Genomic DNA, 14,942 nt, shown 5'->3' on the forward strand with positions numbered 1-14,942 from the left:
GTACACATGCAGGAGACGCACTGTGGACACAGTCTTCTCAGTGTTCCCCACCTGTGAGGGTTTGACACGCTGTGTACTTCACCAAGTCTACAAAGGAGACCGTTTCTTTAAGCCAGATGTGTTATCACTGCAGTCCCTCCAGCTGGGTAACCTGTAGGCTGCTTTCTAAAGGGAACGGCTCACACTTCTATTCACTTATGAGACATGCCCCCCCTTTCTCCCCAATTGTACTTGGCCAATTACCCCACTCTTTCGAGCCGTCCCGGTCTCTGCTCCAATCCCTCTGCTGGTCCAGGGAAGGCTGCAGACTACCACATGCCTCCTCCCATACATGTGGAGTCACCAGCTGCTTCTTTTCACCTGACAGTGAGGAGTTTCACCAGGGGCAGGTAGCGCGAAGGAGGACCACTCTATTCCCTCAGTTCCCCCTCCCCCCCGAACAGGCGCCCTGACCGACCAGAGGAGGCGCTAGTGCAGCGACCAGGACACATACCCACACCCGGCTTCCCACCCGCAGACACGGGCAATTGACCTTTCGCAAAGTCCCGCCCCCCTTAGTTACTGTTGCTATGCCCGTCAAGCATTTCAGAACTATCCAGGAAGCAGCCGGAAAACACCAAAACGTGAAGGAAGAAATCAGTGCATTGTGTGGGTAAAAGTAACAGTAATAACACGTTAGCTGTATTAGCTATCAATAATAGCTAGTAGCTAGCTTAGCTTGGAGCAGACAGGTATTTGTGTTGATTTTGGATGGATGAAGCTAGCCATGGGGTCTGCTATACTGCCAAATCTATTGCCCACATTGCGCTTCTTGCGTTCTGGGTTTGGGGAAGGGAAAGAGAATTACACCCCTCCAGACTTTTCACATATCTAGTATCCGGTCTGCAGATCCCATAGGCCCACCGTTTCAGCATGTTGCTGTGTGTTTGAAAGCTTGACGGACCGTTGCTAAGGTAGGATTGGACAAGCACCGTTCTGGGGTGGTACTTTGCGAAAGGTCAGTTGTGACTGTAGGGACGCCTGACCAAGCTGGAGGTAACACGAGGATTCGAACTGGCGATCCCCATGTTGGTAGGCAACGGAATAGACTGCCATGCCACCCGGACGCCCGTAGACAGATATGCATTTTTGGTAAGTGTAAAAAAAGAAAAGAAAAAGAAAACTGGAAAATAATCAAATCAGGGTACAAGTCGCAGTAAATGCCAAGTTTAAGCTAAATTCATTTCCCACAAGCGAATATAGTGAGAAATTAACCTGTGAATGTTTATTACAGCAGAGTGTCAACAGCTCCTTAAAAGGTGAGGGGTAGGGGTGTCCAGGTGGCGTAGCGGTCTATTCTGTTGCCTACCAACATGGGGATCACCGGTTTGAATCCCCGTGTTACCTCCGGCTTGGTCGGGCGTCCCTACAGAGACAACTGGCTGTGTCTGTGGGTGGGAAGCCGGATGTGGGTATGTGTCCTGGTCACTGCACTAGCGCCTCCTCTGTTCGGTCAGGGTGCCTGTTCAGGGGGGAGGGAGAACTGGGGGGAATAGCGTGATCCTCCCACACACTACATCCCCCTGGGGAAACTCCTCACTGTCAGGTGAAAAGAAGTGGCTGGTGATTCCATATGTACAGAGGAGGCATGTGGTAGTCTGCAGCCCTCCCCGGATCAGCAGAGGGGGGGCAGCAGAGACCGGGACAGTTCGGAAGAGTGCGGTAGTTGGCCAAGTACAATTGGGGAGAAAAGGGGGGCGTCGAGGGGTAGGGAGTTTGACTGATTTGATGTCACTGAAGATTTGACAATATATGGTTGAGGGTAACAGGACGCATGTGAGTGACAGGCTGAACAGCAGACGGTATGTTACTCATACGTCAACCTTCACTAAACGTATGTCAACATGTTGTATAGCAGTGAAACAAATAGCTGGTGGTGTCTGGGGATTTGTACTTGGAGGACTGTTTGGGTCATAAAGCAGACACTAGGCAATAACAAACATGCTAGTGTTTCATAGTGAGAAGAAACGTCTCATTCAAACAGCATGTTTAAGTTTTCAGTGGGTGGAAGAAAGAAGCGTAAAGGAAAGAAAGCTCAGGTAAGGTCTAAACATAGACGGGGACACCCGAGGTTGGGTTAACCCAGACCAAACAACCATAACCTCAAGCTGGACCATCTCTCTTTGTGCTTACCGGCCAAGACAACCACAGTTAAGATGACACATGCCTGCAAATGTACGTTAACACTTGAGCAGGCCCCCTCATGCAAAATGTGAAAAGTTCTCAGATATTTTGCATCATTTCATGTCAACTTAGATCTACATTTTCCAAAAGTGTTTGTTTTTTTCTTGCTGGGGACTTCCCATTGGACTCCAAAAGCTGTGTGTTTGCTCTTTTAAGTGTTGGGGCCTTGGGAGTCCTAATCGTTCTGTTTTGGCAGACGATCCAGGCTAGTGAGGAAACTGCCACCTCTGTGGCAGTTAATTGATGGGTGGGGAGGATAGCAGGCCATCTCTCACCACACTGGTTAGATTTCATAGACTCCTCAGGAAAAAAAACAAACTTGTGCCATTTGGTGGATGCTCCGGCCCCAAGCTCCTCATGGAAGCTAGTTTATAAATTCTTAGCTTAGGTGACTCGGTGGGGAAAAGGTCCCAAACTCTGCCATACTGAAGCCGCGGCATACTTCAGCAGAGATGGTTCTTTCAACATGTTATAAAAACATGTCAGACAACAAGTCCTTTCAGACACTGTGTGAACTAATTATACTCAACGGCTGAGCAAGGAGGTGTTTTGTTACCTGCACCTCCAGGCTGCACGCCACAGCCTCCCTCCATTAAGTCAGAGATTTTTGTGTGCCTTTACAATAGCAATCTAAACAGTCAAACAAATATAGTTTCAGGCAAACATTCTCTGGGTTTTCTTTTTCTCTAGTTATTCATAGTGAGTGGTGTATGACGGCAAAGCTGTTGTGTGAACAGAACAGGATCTATAGACGACTTGAAACTGCATTCACAGTTAAGTATGATTCATGGTTTCACGTTCAGCTGAACGTGTGACCCCATCGTAGGTGCCTATGGCACAGCATTTCATTTATACTACTGCAAAGATGTAACTTGTAGACTGTTATAGCACCGCCGCAAAACGCCGCGCTGTCCTGCATATTAACCCTTAGCATGCATGCTAAGGGTTAATATCAAGAATAATAATAATAATACTTAGGCGCCATAGTAATTGTGTTTACATTCTCTCATAGTGCATGATCCTCTCGTAGCACGTGATCCTCCCACGCGCTACGTCCCCCTGGTGAAACTCCTCTCTGTCAGGTGAAAAGAAGCGGCTGGTGACCACATGTATCGGAGGAGACATGTGATAGTCTGCAGCCCTCCCCGGATTGGCAGAGGGGGTGGAGCAGCAACCGGGACGGCTCGGAAGAGTGGGGTAATTGGCCGGATACAATTGAGGAGAAAAAGGAGGAAAAAAATCCCCCCCAAATAAAAAGAGAAGAGAAGATGGGATTGTGAGACAGCTGAACATGTCGAGGCAGGAGGACGGGGAATTCGCCAAGTTTGTTCGCTAAATGCAAGAGATGGATGAACTGCCCAGCGCCGGCATGGGTAGCAAAGCAGCCCAAGAAAATGAATCACAACCCTTGTGGTGTCCATGTAGCCTCAATGTGCAGTTACACTTTTGAGGAGGTGACCATAGGCCACGGTGTAGCCCCCTACGTAGCAACAAAAATCTACATTAGAGCCCCACTGCCACCTTCACACAGAACCATAAATCATGGCCAACATCTACAGAACACCTGGCCAACAAGGTGAATGTAGGCTCCAGCGCATCGACCTCAGAAAGTTAGACATTTTCTAATGCAGAGTGCTCCAAATCAACTTTAGGGCAAAGCTTTCTGGAGCGATTTGACACCATCCAAACAGCCTTACTTTTTCAACAAAGCATAAGCCCGTTATACAGAGCAGTACAACCCACAAGGCAATAGGCAGAGCTCTACCCTTCCCAAACACCCAAACACAAAAAACATAGAAGCAAGGAATATTATGTTACCCCCACCCATGCATGCCGAAATGTCCCTAAGAATCCTTCCTTATCATAATAGGCAAGTGAGGTAACACTGCTGGTCACCACTGGGGAGGACATGATGAGGTTCCAGACACCAGGTGAAGTGGGCTGAGAGCTGAAAAAGCTTAACCCAGGTCTAAGCAGAATCTGACCTGGATATAAAATTCTAATGTTTATCAGGGTTATTTTGCAGCAGTCAATCTAACCAGTTTGACCCTTTACACTGACAGGGAACCCATATTTTCTGTAAACTCACATAGTACGTCTAGTGTAGAAGGCGTGAGCGTCCACTGCACTCAGCCAAAACAGCTTATTATGCTCGTCTGTGAATGTTCTCATTCATCCAGGTCATGGTTATCCAAAAGAAATTGAATCAAGTGCAACTGGACTACCAAGTCCAGTTGCACTTGATTCAATTTCTTATTATGCTCCCTTTCTCACCCCCGTCTTACCCCTTCTCTCTCTCTGTCCCCCTCAACTCTAAAGGGGGCATTGGGAAAGAAAAACCATAAAACACTACTAGCAAGTAACAGGCTCCACCTCTCTCTTTCCTTCTCAGTTTGGCAAAAACCAGCTGAGCCAGCAACGGCCACCCGAACTCTGGCCTCGTCTTTCTCCATTAACTCAAGACAGTCAAATGTACAAGCTCTCTCTCTCACATTCTCTCCCACTCTCACACACTGACCCACACACACTGACCCACACACACACACACACACACACACAAACCCGGCCTCTAGGCGTTTTCACACAGATATCCCTCAATACTGCCGTAATGAAGACCCGTCTTTATGGCGGCTTTGTTGTTTTACACTGAACCAAACAAAGGCGGCACAATGCCGCCCCAGTGTGTGATTTTACATAGCATGCTGTTGTTCCGGAAGCAGAGGCGGAGTGACATGTAATACACCAGCGTCAGCTATCCTGTGCTGTCGGCTGTCCCTTTTACACAGACGTCGATTTGGCTCTGTGACTACCTCTGCTGCCGGCTTAACACAGGAACAACGGTGCCCCCCCCCCCCCCCATAACATGTTCATACATTTTACACAGAACGGCGAGGCGGATTAATGGCGCAACGTTCCCGTCCTGAAAAGGCTGTGTAAAAAGGCCTTCTGTCTCTCTCTGACATGAGAACCTTCCGGTCTTTATTTCTCAGTGAGCCAAAAGGCCCAAGACACATCAGGGCATTATTTGATGGCTCTACTGGGCCTATGGCTGAACAATTCACAGCAGACTTTACTCAAAATACTGTCACTATAAACTCTAACAAATGTAACCTGAAACCTCTTTAAAAAAAAAAGATTATTTCCTTGGCATTTTCCGCCATTATTTGATAGTGATAGTAGCGAGAGACAGGAAAGGCAAGGGAGAGGGGACGACATGCAGCAAAGAGCCCAGGCCGGATTCAAACCCAAGCCGCTGCAGTATGCAAGCAACATTTTATTTGTATAACACTTTTAAAAACACACTCTTACCAAGTGCTTTACACTCAATACACAAAATATGAATTAATTCATAAAATAAACTGAATGACTATAAACCATGGCACAGGGAGGAACAGACCAAGCTAAAAAAGAAAACACAAGTCAGTCAGGGGTTAGGATCTATAAAGGTTGCCTGAAAAGATGGGTTTTTAGAAGCTGCTTAAAACAGGCCAAAGATTCAGCAACTCTAATGGATTGGGGGAGATTATTTCAGAGGCTTGGGGCTAAAACTGCAAAGGTGCGGTCACCTTTTGTTTTGCAGCTGGAGTGAGGAATGGATAAAAGACCGAGTTGTGAGGATCGGAGTGGTCGGGCAGTGGAACAAGGAATGAGAAGATCAGAAATATAACTGGGGGCAAGATCATGCAGTGCTTTAAATGTAATCAATAAGATCTTATAGATTATTCTGAACTTTACAGGGGGCCAATGGAGGGATGCAAGAATAGGGCTAATATGGGACCTACAGCTAGTTCTGGTTAGTAGTCTAGTTCTAGTTAGTAGTGTAGTTCTCGCTAGTAGTCAAGTTCTGGTTAGTACTTTAGTTCATAGTGTAGTTGTAGTTAGTAGGCTAGCTCTGGTTAGTAGTCTAGTTCTAGTTAGTAGGCTAGTTATGGTTAGTAGGCTAGTTCTAGTTAGTAGTCTAGCAACTGCATTCTGAACCAACTGTAGAGGATTTAACGTAGCTTGTTGAGGCCAGAGTAGAGGGGAGTTACAGTAATCTAGATGGGAGAATATGAAAGTGTGAATTAATGTTTCGATATCCTTAAGACAAAATATTTCTGATTTTTGCAACATTTCTTAGCTGAAGAAAACAGGATTGGACAAGTTTAGCAACATGTTGATCGAAAGACATATTCTGGTCAAAGATGATACCAAAATTTTTAGCGGGTAAGGACTCAGCCATATATGTGGTACATGCTCTACCAGGTGAGCCACCGGGGCGCCCCCTGTATCCTGAAACCTCTTTTTTTATTTTTTTTTATTTCTAGTTTTTCCCCTTATCCCACCCGATTAACCCAGTGGCATATGGCCGGAACTCTTGTCGAATAACTCCCCTGGCTCACGTTTCCACAGGAAGGAGATAGTCGTAACACCAGCTTCCTTCAAACTCGTGTCGGCTGCTCTCGCAATTTTTTACACACTGAAGCCTCCTCGCATGGATTGCATCACCTTCAGGCCGCGAAGGAGGCGTAGGGAGAATGGTTTCAGTTGCTTGGCTGCAGGCGCCCGGGTGGGCCAGAGGGGTCGCTGGAGAACGACGAGTCCCCGAACACTACACCGATTTACACCCACTATCCCTCGGGTAAGGGTGGCCTAATGAAGGCCTTACCCCGTGGACACTCTGGCCGTGACCGGTTACGGCGAGTCTGGGATACGAACCTCCCAGCCACGTGACGAGCGGACTGCAAGAACGGCGGTTTATTCCGCTCGGCCACCAGAGCGGCCTGTATCCTGAAACCTCTTAAGGAAAACCACAACGCCATTTGATTTCCATGACCATTGTGAGCCGAGCTGAGAGAAAAACTGAATTAAATGACCAGTCCAGTTCATGCAATGTGGTCTTTTTTTCTCTAAGACAGGGTGCACTGAGGTCGGAGCTGTAGTATCTTGTCAGGTGTTACATAGATGACGGTCCCCCCCACAGAAGCCTGTCTTATCTGTTCTCCGCGGAACAGGTCGTTGGTTCCACTTGGCCTACTCTGTCCTTTCATCTGCCCCATAGGAGGGTTCACAGCCATGCTGTGTGTGCGTGGTGTGTGGGAGACAAAACATGTAAATCTGTAGTACTGACACATACACCCCTAACACTAAACACAGATACGAACAATCACAAAAGCTAGGAGATACAAGCAGACATGCATGCAAACAAAGACATCTTATGGGTCATGGGCACATTCTTTCAAAATTTTTTAAAAACAATGTCGACGGGACACAAACAGCAGAGCTGCCCTTTGCCTGAGCCTGCCCAGCATTTGTGCTCCCCAACACACCTAACCTGAATTCCTCACAGGAAAATTAAATCCAAGGGTGTCCTTACGGAATACAGTGGGGCTGTACCCCATGGCCAAGGCTCAGCATTTTCGGTTTTTACTGATTTTCACTAAAAAATACCCAGATTTTTAAACTGATTTTCACCCAGATTTTATGTTTCCACGGATCCAAAAGTTGTTCCTGTTCGTGTGAGGTTATGTAACAGTGTCCTCTTGTGGCGAAATTCGGCATGCTGGATGGCTTTGAAAAATAAAAACCGAAAATGCTGAGCCTTGCCCATGGCACTATCATACGCCAGGCTTTCCCCAGCCTTGCTTTTCTTACCCTTGGTTTAACCCAGGATAAGATAAGACCAATTCATGAGAATTTCACATCGAAGAAATTACTCAATGGAGACCCCAAAACATGCTGCACCTGAAGTTGGTTCACCCGGCACCAACAGAGCAATATAGTGTACGCTGTTAAGTGCCAGGAGGATTGCCGTGACTTTTACATTGGGGAAACTAAACAGATGCTGGCCAAGAGGGTGGCATAACACAGGAGAGCTAACACGTCAGGCCAGGACTCCACAGTCCCAAACCTGCTCCTGGAGAGCTACCCTCCTGCCGGTTTTCACTCTAACCCTGATTTAACGCAGCTGATTCAATTAATCAAGGTCTTGGTCAGTAGGTAGTTAGTAGAATCACGTGTGTTAAATTAGGGTTGGAGTGAAAAATGGCAGGATGGTAGCTCTTCAGGAGCAGGGTTGGGCACCACCTACAGGCCAGTGATTCTTTCAGGGATGAGGATGTGCACATCCTTGATGGGGGGGAATGCTGGTTTGAACAGGGAGTCAATGAGGCCATCTATGTGAAGAGGGAACGACCATCCCTGAACCGGGGGGGGGGGGGGGGGGGCTAAGAGTACATCTGTCTCACCATCTTACAATGTTGTGATTGCAACTATTCCCCAACCCTCTGTGAATAGTACACATGACCATTCTAACTCTAGTTAATGGTCACACCCATATTTGCATATGAAACTGGTGGTTGGTTTGGGTCGTTATGCCACTGTATTGTTTATAAGGGTGGGGACACCTGCAGCCAGGTGAGACTGAAGAGGTCACTTACATGATGATGACAAATTTCTGTCAATAAACGCTGTGTCCAGATGAACTGACTCAACCTTCTGGGACTTTCTTACCTGGATTATTGAGCGTGCAACAAGACATCATTTCAATTAGTCACTTAAAACACTTAAAACCTGTTAGCTCTCACCCTTTTAATCTTCTTCAGAAAATTCTTAAAATTTAGGTTTACACTTCAAAAAGTGATCCCAACAATTCTGATAGCACTAAATCTCAGCGACTGACAGTGACTTTTTTACTTTGTTTTTATCCGTTTGGAGCGGTTTATAACAGAAACATAAGCTGACGTACAAAAACCAAAATCCTTTCTTTAAAACCCTTTCATACGTTCCTTCATTCTGTCTTTCTCCCTTCCCGCTCCGCCTCCTGAGAATGCAATGAATTAAGTTCCTGTAGGGCCCTCTGTTAGAATGGAAGAAAGGAGTAAAAGGTGTGTGTGTGTGTGTGTGTGTGTGTGTGTGTGTGTGTGTGTGTGTGTGTGTGTGTGTGTGTTACTATTGTTAGTTATCCGATGTAGCAAAGCCTGTTCACGGTTTGTGTTTTATATTTTTTATTATAATGTATTATTATTTTAACAGCTCAGGTCCATTCCAGCAATGTAATAAATACCTGTTTTGTGCACTCGTTTAAAAAAACAAGCATACATTATCTTTTGCACATGTTGTACAGCATACATTTCGGTCTGTTATTTGTACTTGCATGCATTTAGATCTGTTATTTGTATTTTTAATTTAGAATAACATTTTGTTTTTTGAGTAAAATGGAAATAAAATGTGTTTTTATCTGATTCTTCAATTAATCAAAGAAACAATTGGCAGATTAATTAATTACCAAAACAGTTGTTAGTTGCAGCCCTTGTTTCAACAGTCGGGCCCTCTGAAATCCCAGGCTGCTCTTTGTTTAGGCCCACATGGCCTGGCTTGTGAAGCCCAATTTCTAATCTTCCGGCTCGGCAAGGGTCGCCACGGCTGTGACGCGCACACAAAAAACACACGTATCATCACACCTCCAGGAAAACGAGGGCATTCAACAGCATCGAGGAACACCGCCAGGTACACAGACCCAGGCCCGTGGGTCATACAGTCAGTCTGAAAGGTCAAAGTGGCAGCCGCTGGACGACACACCAGAGAAATGCTGACGTCACTCTCTGATTCTTTTTCCAGACTTGGCTTGCCTGGACTACGCTCACCAGGTATCAGGAATGTGATCAGGCCAACACACACAAAAAGAGGAGGGGGTGTTGGTCATTGAAATGGCGGAAAAGCAAGGGAGCGCAACATCCTGTGGACAGCACTTTCCTTTATGGACTTTTAAAAGATGTAAGCCCCCCCAACCCTGCATTTTTTTTAATCTTCCTCTTTATTCATTCTATTTAGCTTAAATACATAAAGATAAAATGAAGGATATGGCTATCTAAAAAGGAGTAAAATTCATTCATGAACAGCAATGGAGTGTCCAAAAAATGAAGGCTGACAAAGCACATGGTGTATGATAGTAGCAGATTCACTTTCTCTATGCTGTGTGTCAACACTGCAACTTCAGCATGTTGGGGGGGGGGGGGCAGAGGTAAAATTGTGTTTTCCTCAAGGGAAGCAAACGCTGTCTTTTGGTGCATTAAATCACACAGATCTGTTCACTTGCTGTGGTCATATCCTCACTAACCAACACCGTTACATCCATGCAGATTTGCATAAAAATGCCTGGTTGATCCACCTATAATTACAACGATGCTGACTCAACAAACCCACAACCAAATGGTCTTCCTCAAGGGCAGTCTAGTGTCACTGGTGAAAGTCAGTCACTTTGTTGTGAATACAGCCTGACCACATCAATATAGCATAGAGCCGCACAATGACTGACACATGGACACACACGCGCACACTTACACAAAGTCACACAGTCATAAACTGCAGCCCTGCCTTCAGCAGACTCAACACCAGCTAATTGCTTATGTATGGCTCCTTTCACTCTACACACAAGCGCGTGCACAAACAGACACGCACTCCTTCTTCTCTCTCCAAACACACACTCTCTCACACATTGTGCAACAAAGTGTGCCTGGCTCGCTGGCTGGGCTGTCTACAGCTGTGACGTCTTGCATGTGGCGCGTTGTTGATATAAGGAGTAACACAAGTGGAAAATTGAAGCTGGTGGGGCCAGACTGCTGACTTCCTGGTAGGGAGAGAGTGGAGGCTGACCCATATATATAATAGGCAATAAGCTCACTGGACAGCGAGGGGAAACACATACAAAAGGCCTGTGTGGCTTGACATATAATGGAATGAGGATAAATAACGCAGTTCCTCAAACTTGGGACGAGGGCCCCATACAAGGCTCCTTGAAATTAGCATGAGGTCCCTTGAAATATTATCAATTCAACTAAAATAGCTATACACATATTTCACTTATCTGAAGTGGAAAGTGTATTGAACTGCCCAACGAGTTGTCGACAGTGAACTTAAAAGTTTCAATCCCTATAAGCAAAGAAACAAAAAAGTGCATTCTGCTGACAAATTAGTGTGAATTCTGATGCCCTTCAAAATGTCCAAGGAGTTTTATTCAGTATGGGCTTGCCTGGCAGCAGGATGGCACGATGAATGGTGAGGCCATCCTTCAACTGGAAGACAAGTTTAACCAAGGACAGCAAGGATCCAATCTCTCAGTGCCACTTAGCCAAACACCGAATCCTTACAATTGCTAGAAGGTCTGTCCTACATCAGACCTGCCCAATCCAATGAGGAGTCACTTGGGACTCAACAGAGCTTCACAATACTGGGGGTGTGATAAGTAAAAACTGTTGGCAATAATTAAGGGAAAATGAGGTTAAAACTGAAACATTGCTACAAACCAACCGGATGTGTGTCTGTGTGAGAGTGCCTGTAAGGGGGGTTATGGAAAACTTTGTTTTAAACAAATGGAAGCTGGGACACATTAAACCTGAGGTCCTCAAAAACATCACTTGATACAAAGCGGTAAAAGTAGCATCCCAGTATGTAGCTTTGTGCTGAACCGGGACCCCATGGCCTAATGTCCAAAATAGCCTGATAGATATACCCAGGCCTGTCTGCCTCTTCGCCAAATGTAGGCCTAACAAAACCAAAGCACAAATTCATACATTTATAAATAGCTAACCGCTGCTGCGTGACAAAACAAGCAAACAACAGTCTTCTTCTAAAAGTGAACGGAAGTACGGTGACACCACACTGATCTGATCACCAGCGGAATCACAGTTGATTGGGATAATGCACTTTTCAAAACTGAAATATTTAAAGAAATAACACATATATACTGATCAAATTTTTTTAGATATGGTCTCGATCCACAAACATGAACAACAACAAAAAGCCACTTGAGTTCAAAGAAAATTGGTGCTATAGCTATGGAAAAGAATTGTAAACCCAGACTTGAGTTTCCTTTCCATCTCATCCTCTTCAGCACAACTTCTCAACTTCCCAACATCGATCATAACCCTTTATCACTGCACAACTAAACATCCAGAGGAAATGTGCCCCCCCCCGCCCCCCGAGGTAAGTAAGTCTGAATAATGAAAGCATGTTGTAGAAATGTTGACTAGAATATCACGATGTGTGATATTCCACTCTTGAAATCCCATTACGGATACTGGAACTGTGCCTAACCAATATTACCACCAAGAACATTTTACTCGACTGGCAGCACGATAAAGGGGTAATAATAAACTATGGATGGCAAAGTAATTTGTACGAAAAGGACAAAAACGCTTAAAGTAAACTGAGCTAGTAGTCAAGTCGACCAAGCATAGGCGCTGGGACGTGCCACAAAATACCCCATCTACTCATGTCAGGCTAATCTTGCTCTTCCCGGGGTGTCACTTTAATTTACTCAATTAAGTTATGGCAACGTTCTTAAGGTCAGTTTCAAATCTCCCGGGATTTGTCGGTACAGAGGTCATGTGGGATGAGGAACATCTTCATCAGAAATAGCCCAGGCTGGGTTACTTACTGCGCCGCAGCAACTTGCCGGGAACTTCACACAACCTGGAAAGCAAAACTGTTTGGACGAAGCCACACCGACACCCGCCGAGTCAAGCAAACACGATCAAACCGCCGCCGCTCATTCTGCGTGTTTTACTGCGGAAACCAGTGGGTTTGTGACCTGATCTTGCACGTTGGCTGAAACAATGACAAGAGTTGGCTGAATCAATTCCAGCGCCATAATTTGTCTCACTTTCTCTGGAGCAACAGAGAGCCATGGGGGGGGGGCAGGGGGGGTGCTAGCAGGCTAGCCAGTGAGTTAGCCACCAAGCTAGGCGCTGCTGAATCCCTTTCAAAATATCTGACGAGGGAAGTTCATACGTGGCCGCAGACTTACCCGAGTCCGCCGGGGTTTTCATCTTCGTCGTCCGGGGGTCAGTTTGGTCAACTTCCCCGCTGGTTGTCAACTTTTGGCTAGCTCGCCTCCGAGCTAGCTCGGCGAAGTTAGCTCCGACAGCCGCTCTCCTTGCTGCGGTTCGCCGTCTGGGTCTGTCCGTCTCTCTCGGGAGTCCTCCGAGCGGCTTTCACTCAACACAACCAACCCGGATTTGGAGGCTTTATAGCAAAGTTGTCCAAGCCGAACTTCTCACGAGAGTTGGGTTTTCTTGCCCAACAGCCCTCGACGCTTCCCGACAAAACTTGGGCACCGGAATCTTTGTTTGGTACGAGGCCGGCAGCAGGGGGGAAAGTTTCCCCGGCCTCGGCGCAATCCGCTCGCCGGAGTGTGAATGGCGCAGTTGAAAGTTTGGGCGAGTCGTGCCGATGAAGCGGGGGAGCGCGGCGCCACACGACACCGATCTACAATTTCAGCCCGTCCACCGGAACATCGCATGGTCGACTCTTCCTCCACATCCTCCTCCTCCTCGCCGACAGGCAAAACAGGGACGCCGCGAAAAGAACACCAACCCAAAATGGAACTGCGCTCTCTCTCTCTCTCCCCCTCTCTCTCTCTCTCCCCCCCGCGCGGACTTTTCTTTTTCCACTCACTCACTCACTTCTTCGTGTTCTCTCAGCCCCCCGTTTTACCCCCCTCGCTGCGTCGGGGTGTCGTGTTTCGCTCTGCCATACCACACGGGCCCGCCCACGCCGACCCGCGGGGAGGGAGGGAGAGAGACGGGAACGGAACGCCCACTTGTCGCTAGCTCCAGTTGGCGCGTCACGACGTTGCCGTGGAGACCCGTTTGCCGCCGCGGGCGATGCGAGGTCCCGTCTCCCTGTTTACCGGTGACATGGCAGCCGCCGCGGGAGTCGCGCGGCGCGGCGACAGCAACCAACAGGTGGATCGTCTCAGGCACACTGGAGCGGCGGAAGTCTACATGCTGGAGCGGCGGAAGTCTACATGCTCTACATGCTGGAGCGGCGGAAGTCTACATGCTGGAGCGGCGGAAGTCTACATGTTCTACATGCTGGAGCGGCGGAAGTCTACATGCTGGAGCGGCGGAAGTCTACATGCTCTACATGCTGGAGCGGCGGAAGTCTACATGCTGGAGCGGCGGAAGTCTACATGTTGTAACGCTAAATAGCCTCCGACCATAGGCCTGTCAGTTTAGCGTTATTCAACACACACACACACACACACAGACACACACACACGCTTTTTACGCCTTTCTTCCTCTCTAATGAAGGGCCCTTCAGGAACTTAATTCAGCTCTCAGGAGGCAGAGAGGGAGAAAGAAGGACAGAATCAAGGAAAGTATGGAAGAGTTAAAAGAAAGGAACAGCGGTTACTGGAAAGAGTGATGAGGAGCCGGGTTGATTCGAGGGGTGGAGGTGAGCTGGAGAGAGAATGTGTGTGGGTTGTACATAGCCTTCTTTCGGCAGAGGGTTTTTTTGGTCATTCTTTCTACCAGTCACTTTGTCGTTTGTGCTGCGGCCACCCACTTTCTCTCCGCCTGTCTCCTCATCTTCTGGAAGTGGCAGCATGTGGGAAGTGAAGGCCAGCCAACTAAGGTGATGTTCTTTTCACACGGCTGTCACTCACACATGCGCGCGCACGCACACACGAGGCCCATGATACTGTAACAAATACGACAAAAAATGTAGCTTCTCAACGACTACCACCCTCTTCCCCCTGTCTCTCCTCCTGTCCTGTCACTCTCTTCACGCCCCCTTTTACTCCCCCTCCCCTCTGCAGAGTCCACCAACGTCTTCCTCCAGAAAGACCCTTTCCTAGTTCTACATTGGCTCCCATGTTACATCGATAGTCAGCTTCTCCACGATAGATTGCTTTATCTCGTTCACACTCTCAATGACCTTTCCTTTCATCTGGT

The 14,942-nt window shown here is 47.2% G+C and overlaps 1 protein-coding gene across 1 annotated transcript in view; it reads right to left on the reverse strand.

Moving 5' to 3' along the window:
- Positions 1 to 13,646, reverse strand: part of LOC130128803 (ETS domain-containing transcription factor ERF-like) — a 90,412-nt gene extending 76,766 nt beyond the window's left edge. Inside the window, exon 1 of the mRNA XM_056298543.1 lies at positions 13,010 to 13,646. Coding sequence (XP_056154518.1) covers positions 13,010 to 13,031 — 22 coding nt within the window. The 5' untranslated portion in view covers positions 13,032 to 13,646. The remainder of the gene's footprint in view (positions 1 to 13,009) is intronic.
- Between the last annotated feature and the right edge of the window lie 1,296 nt (positions 13,647 to 14,942).

The sequence above is a fragment of the Lampris incognitus genome, chromosome 18 (genome assembly GCF_029633865.1).
Source record: "Lampris incognitus isolate fLamInc1 chromosome 18, fLamInc1.hap2, whole genome shotgun sequence".
In the NCBI taxonomy this organism is placed as follows: domain Eukaryota; kingdom Metazoa; phylum Chordata; class Actinopteri; order Lampriformes; family Lampridae; genus Lampris; species Lampris incognitus.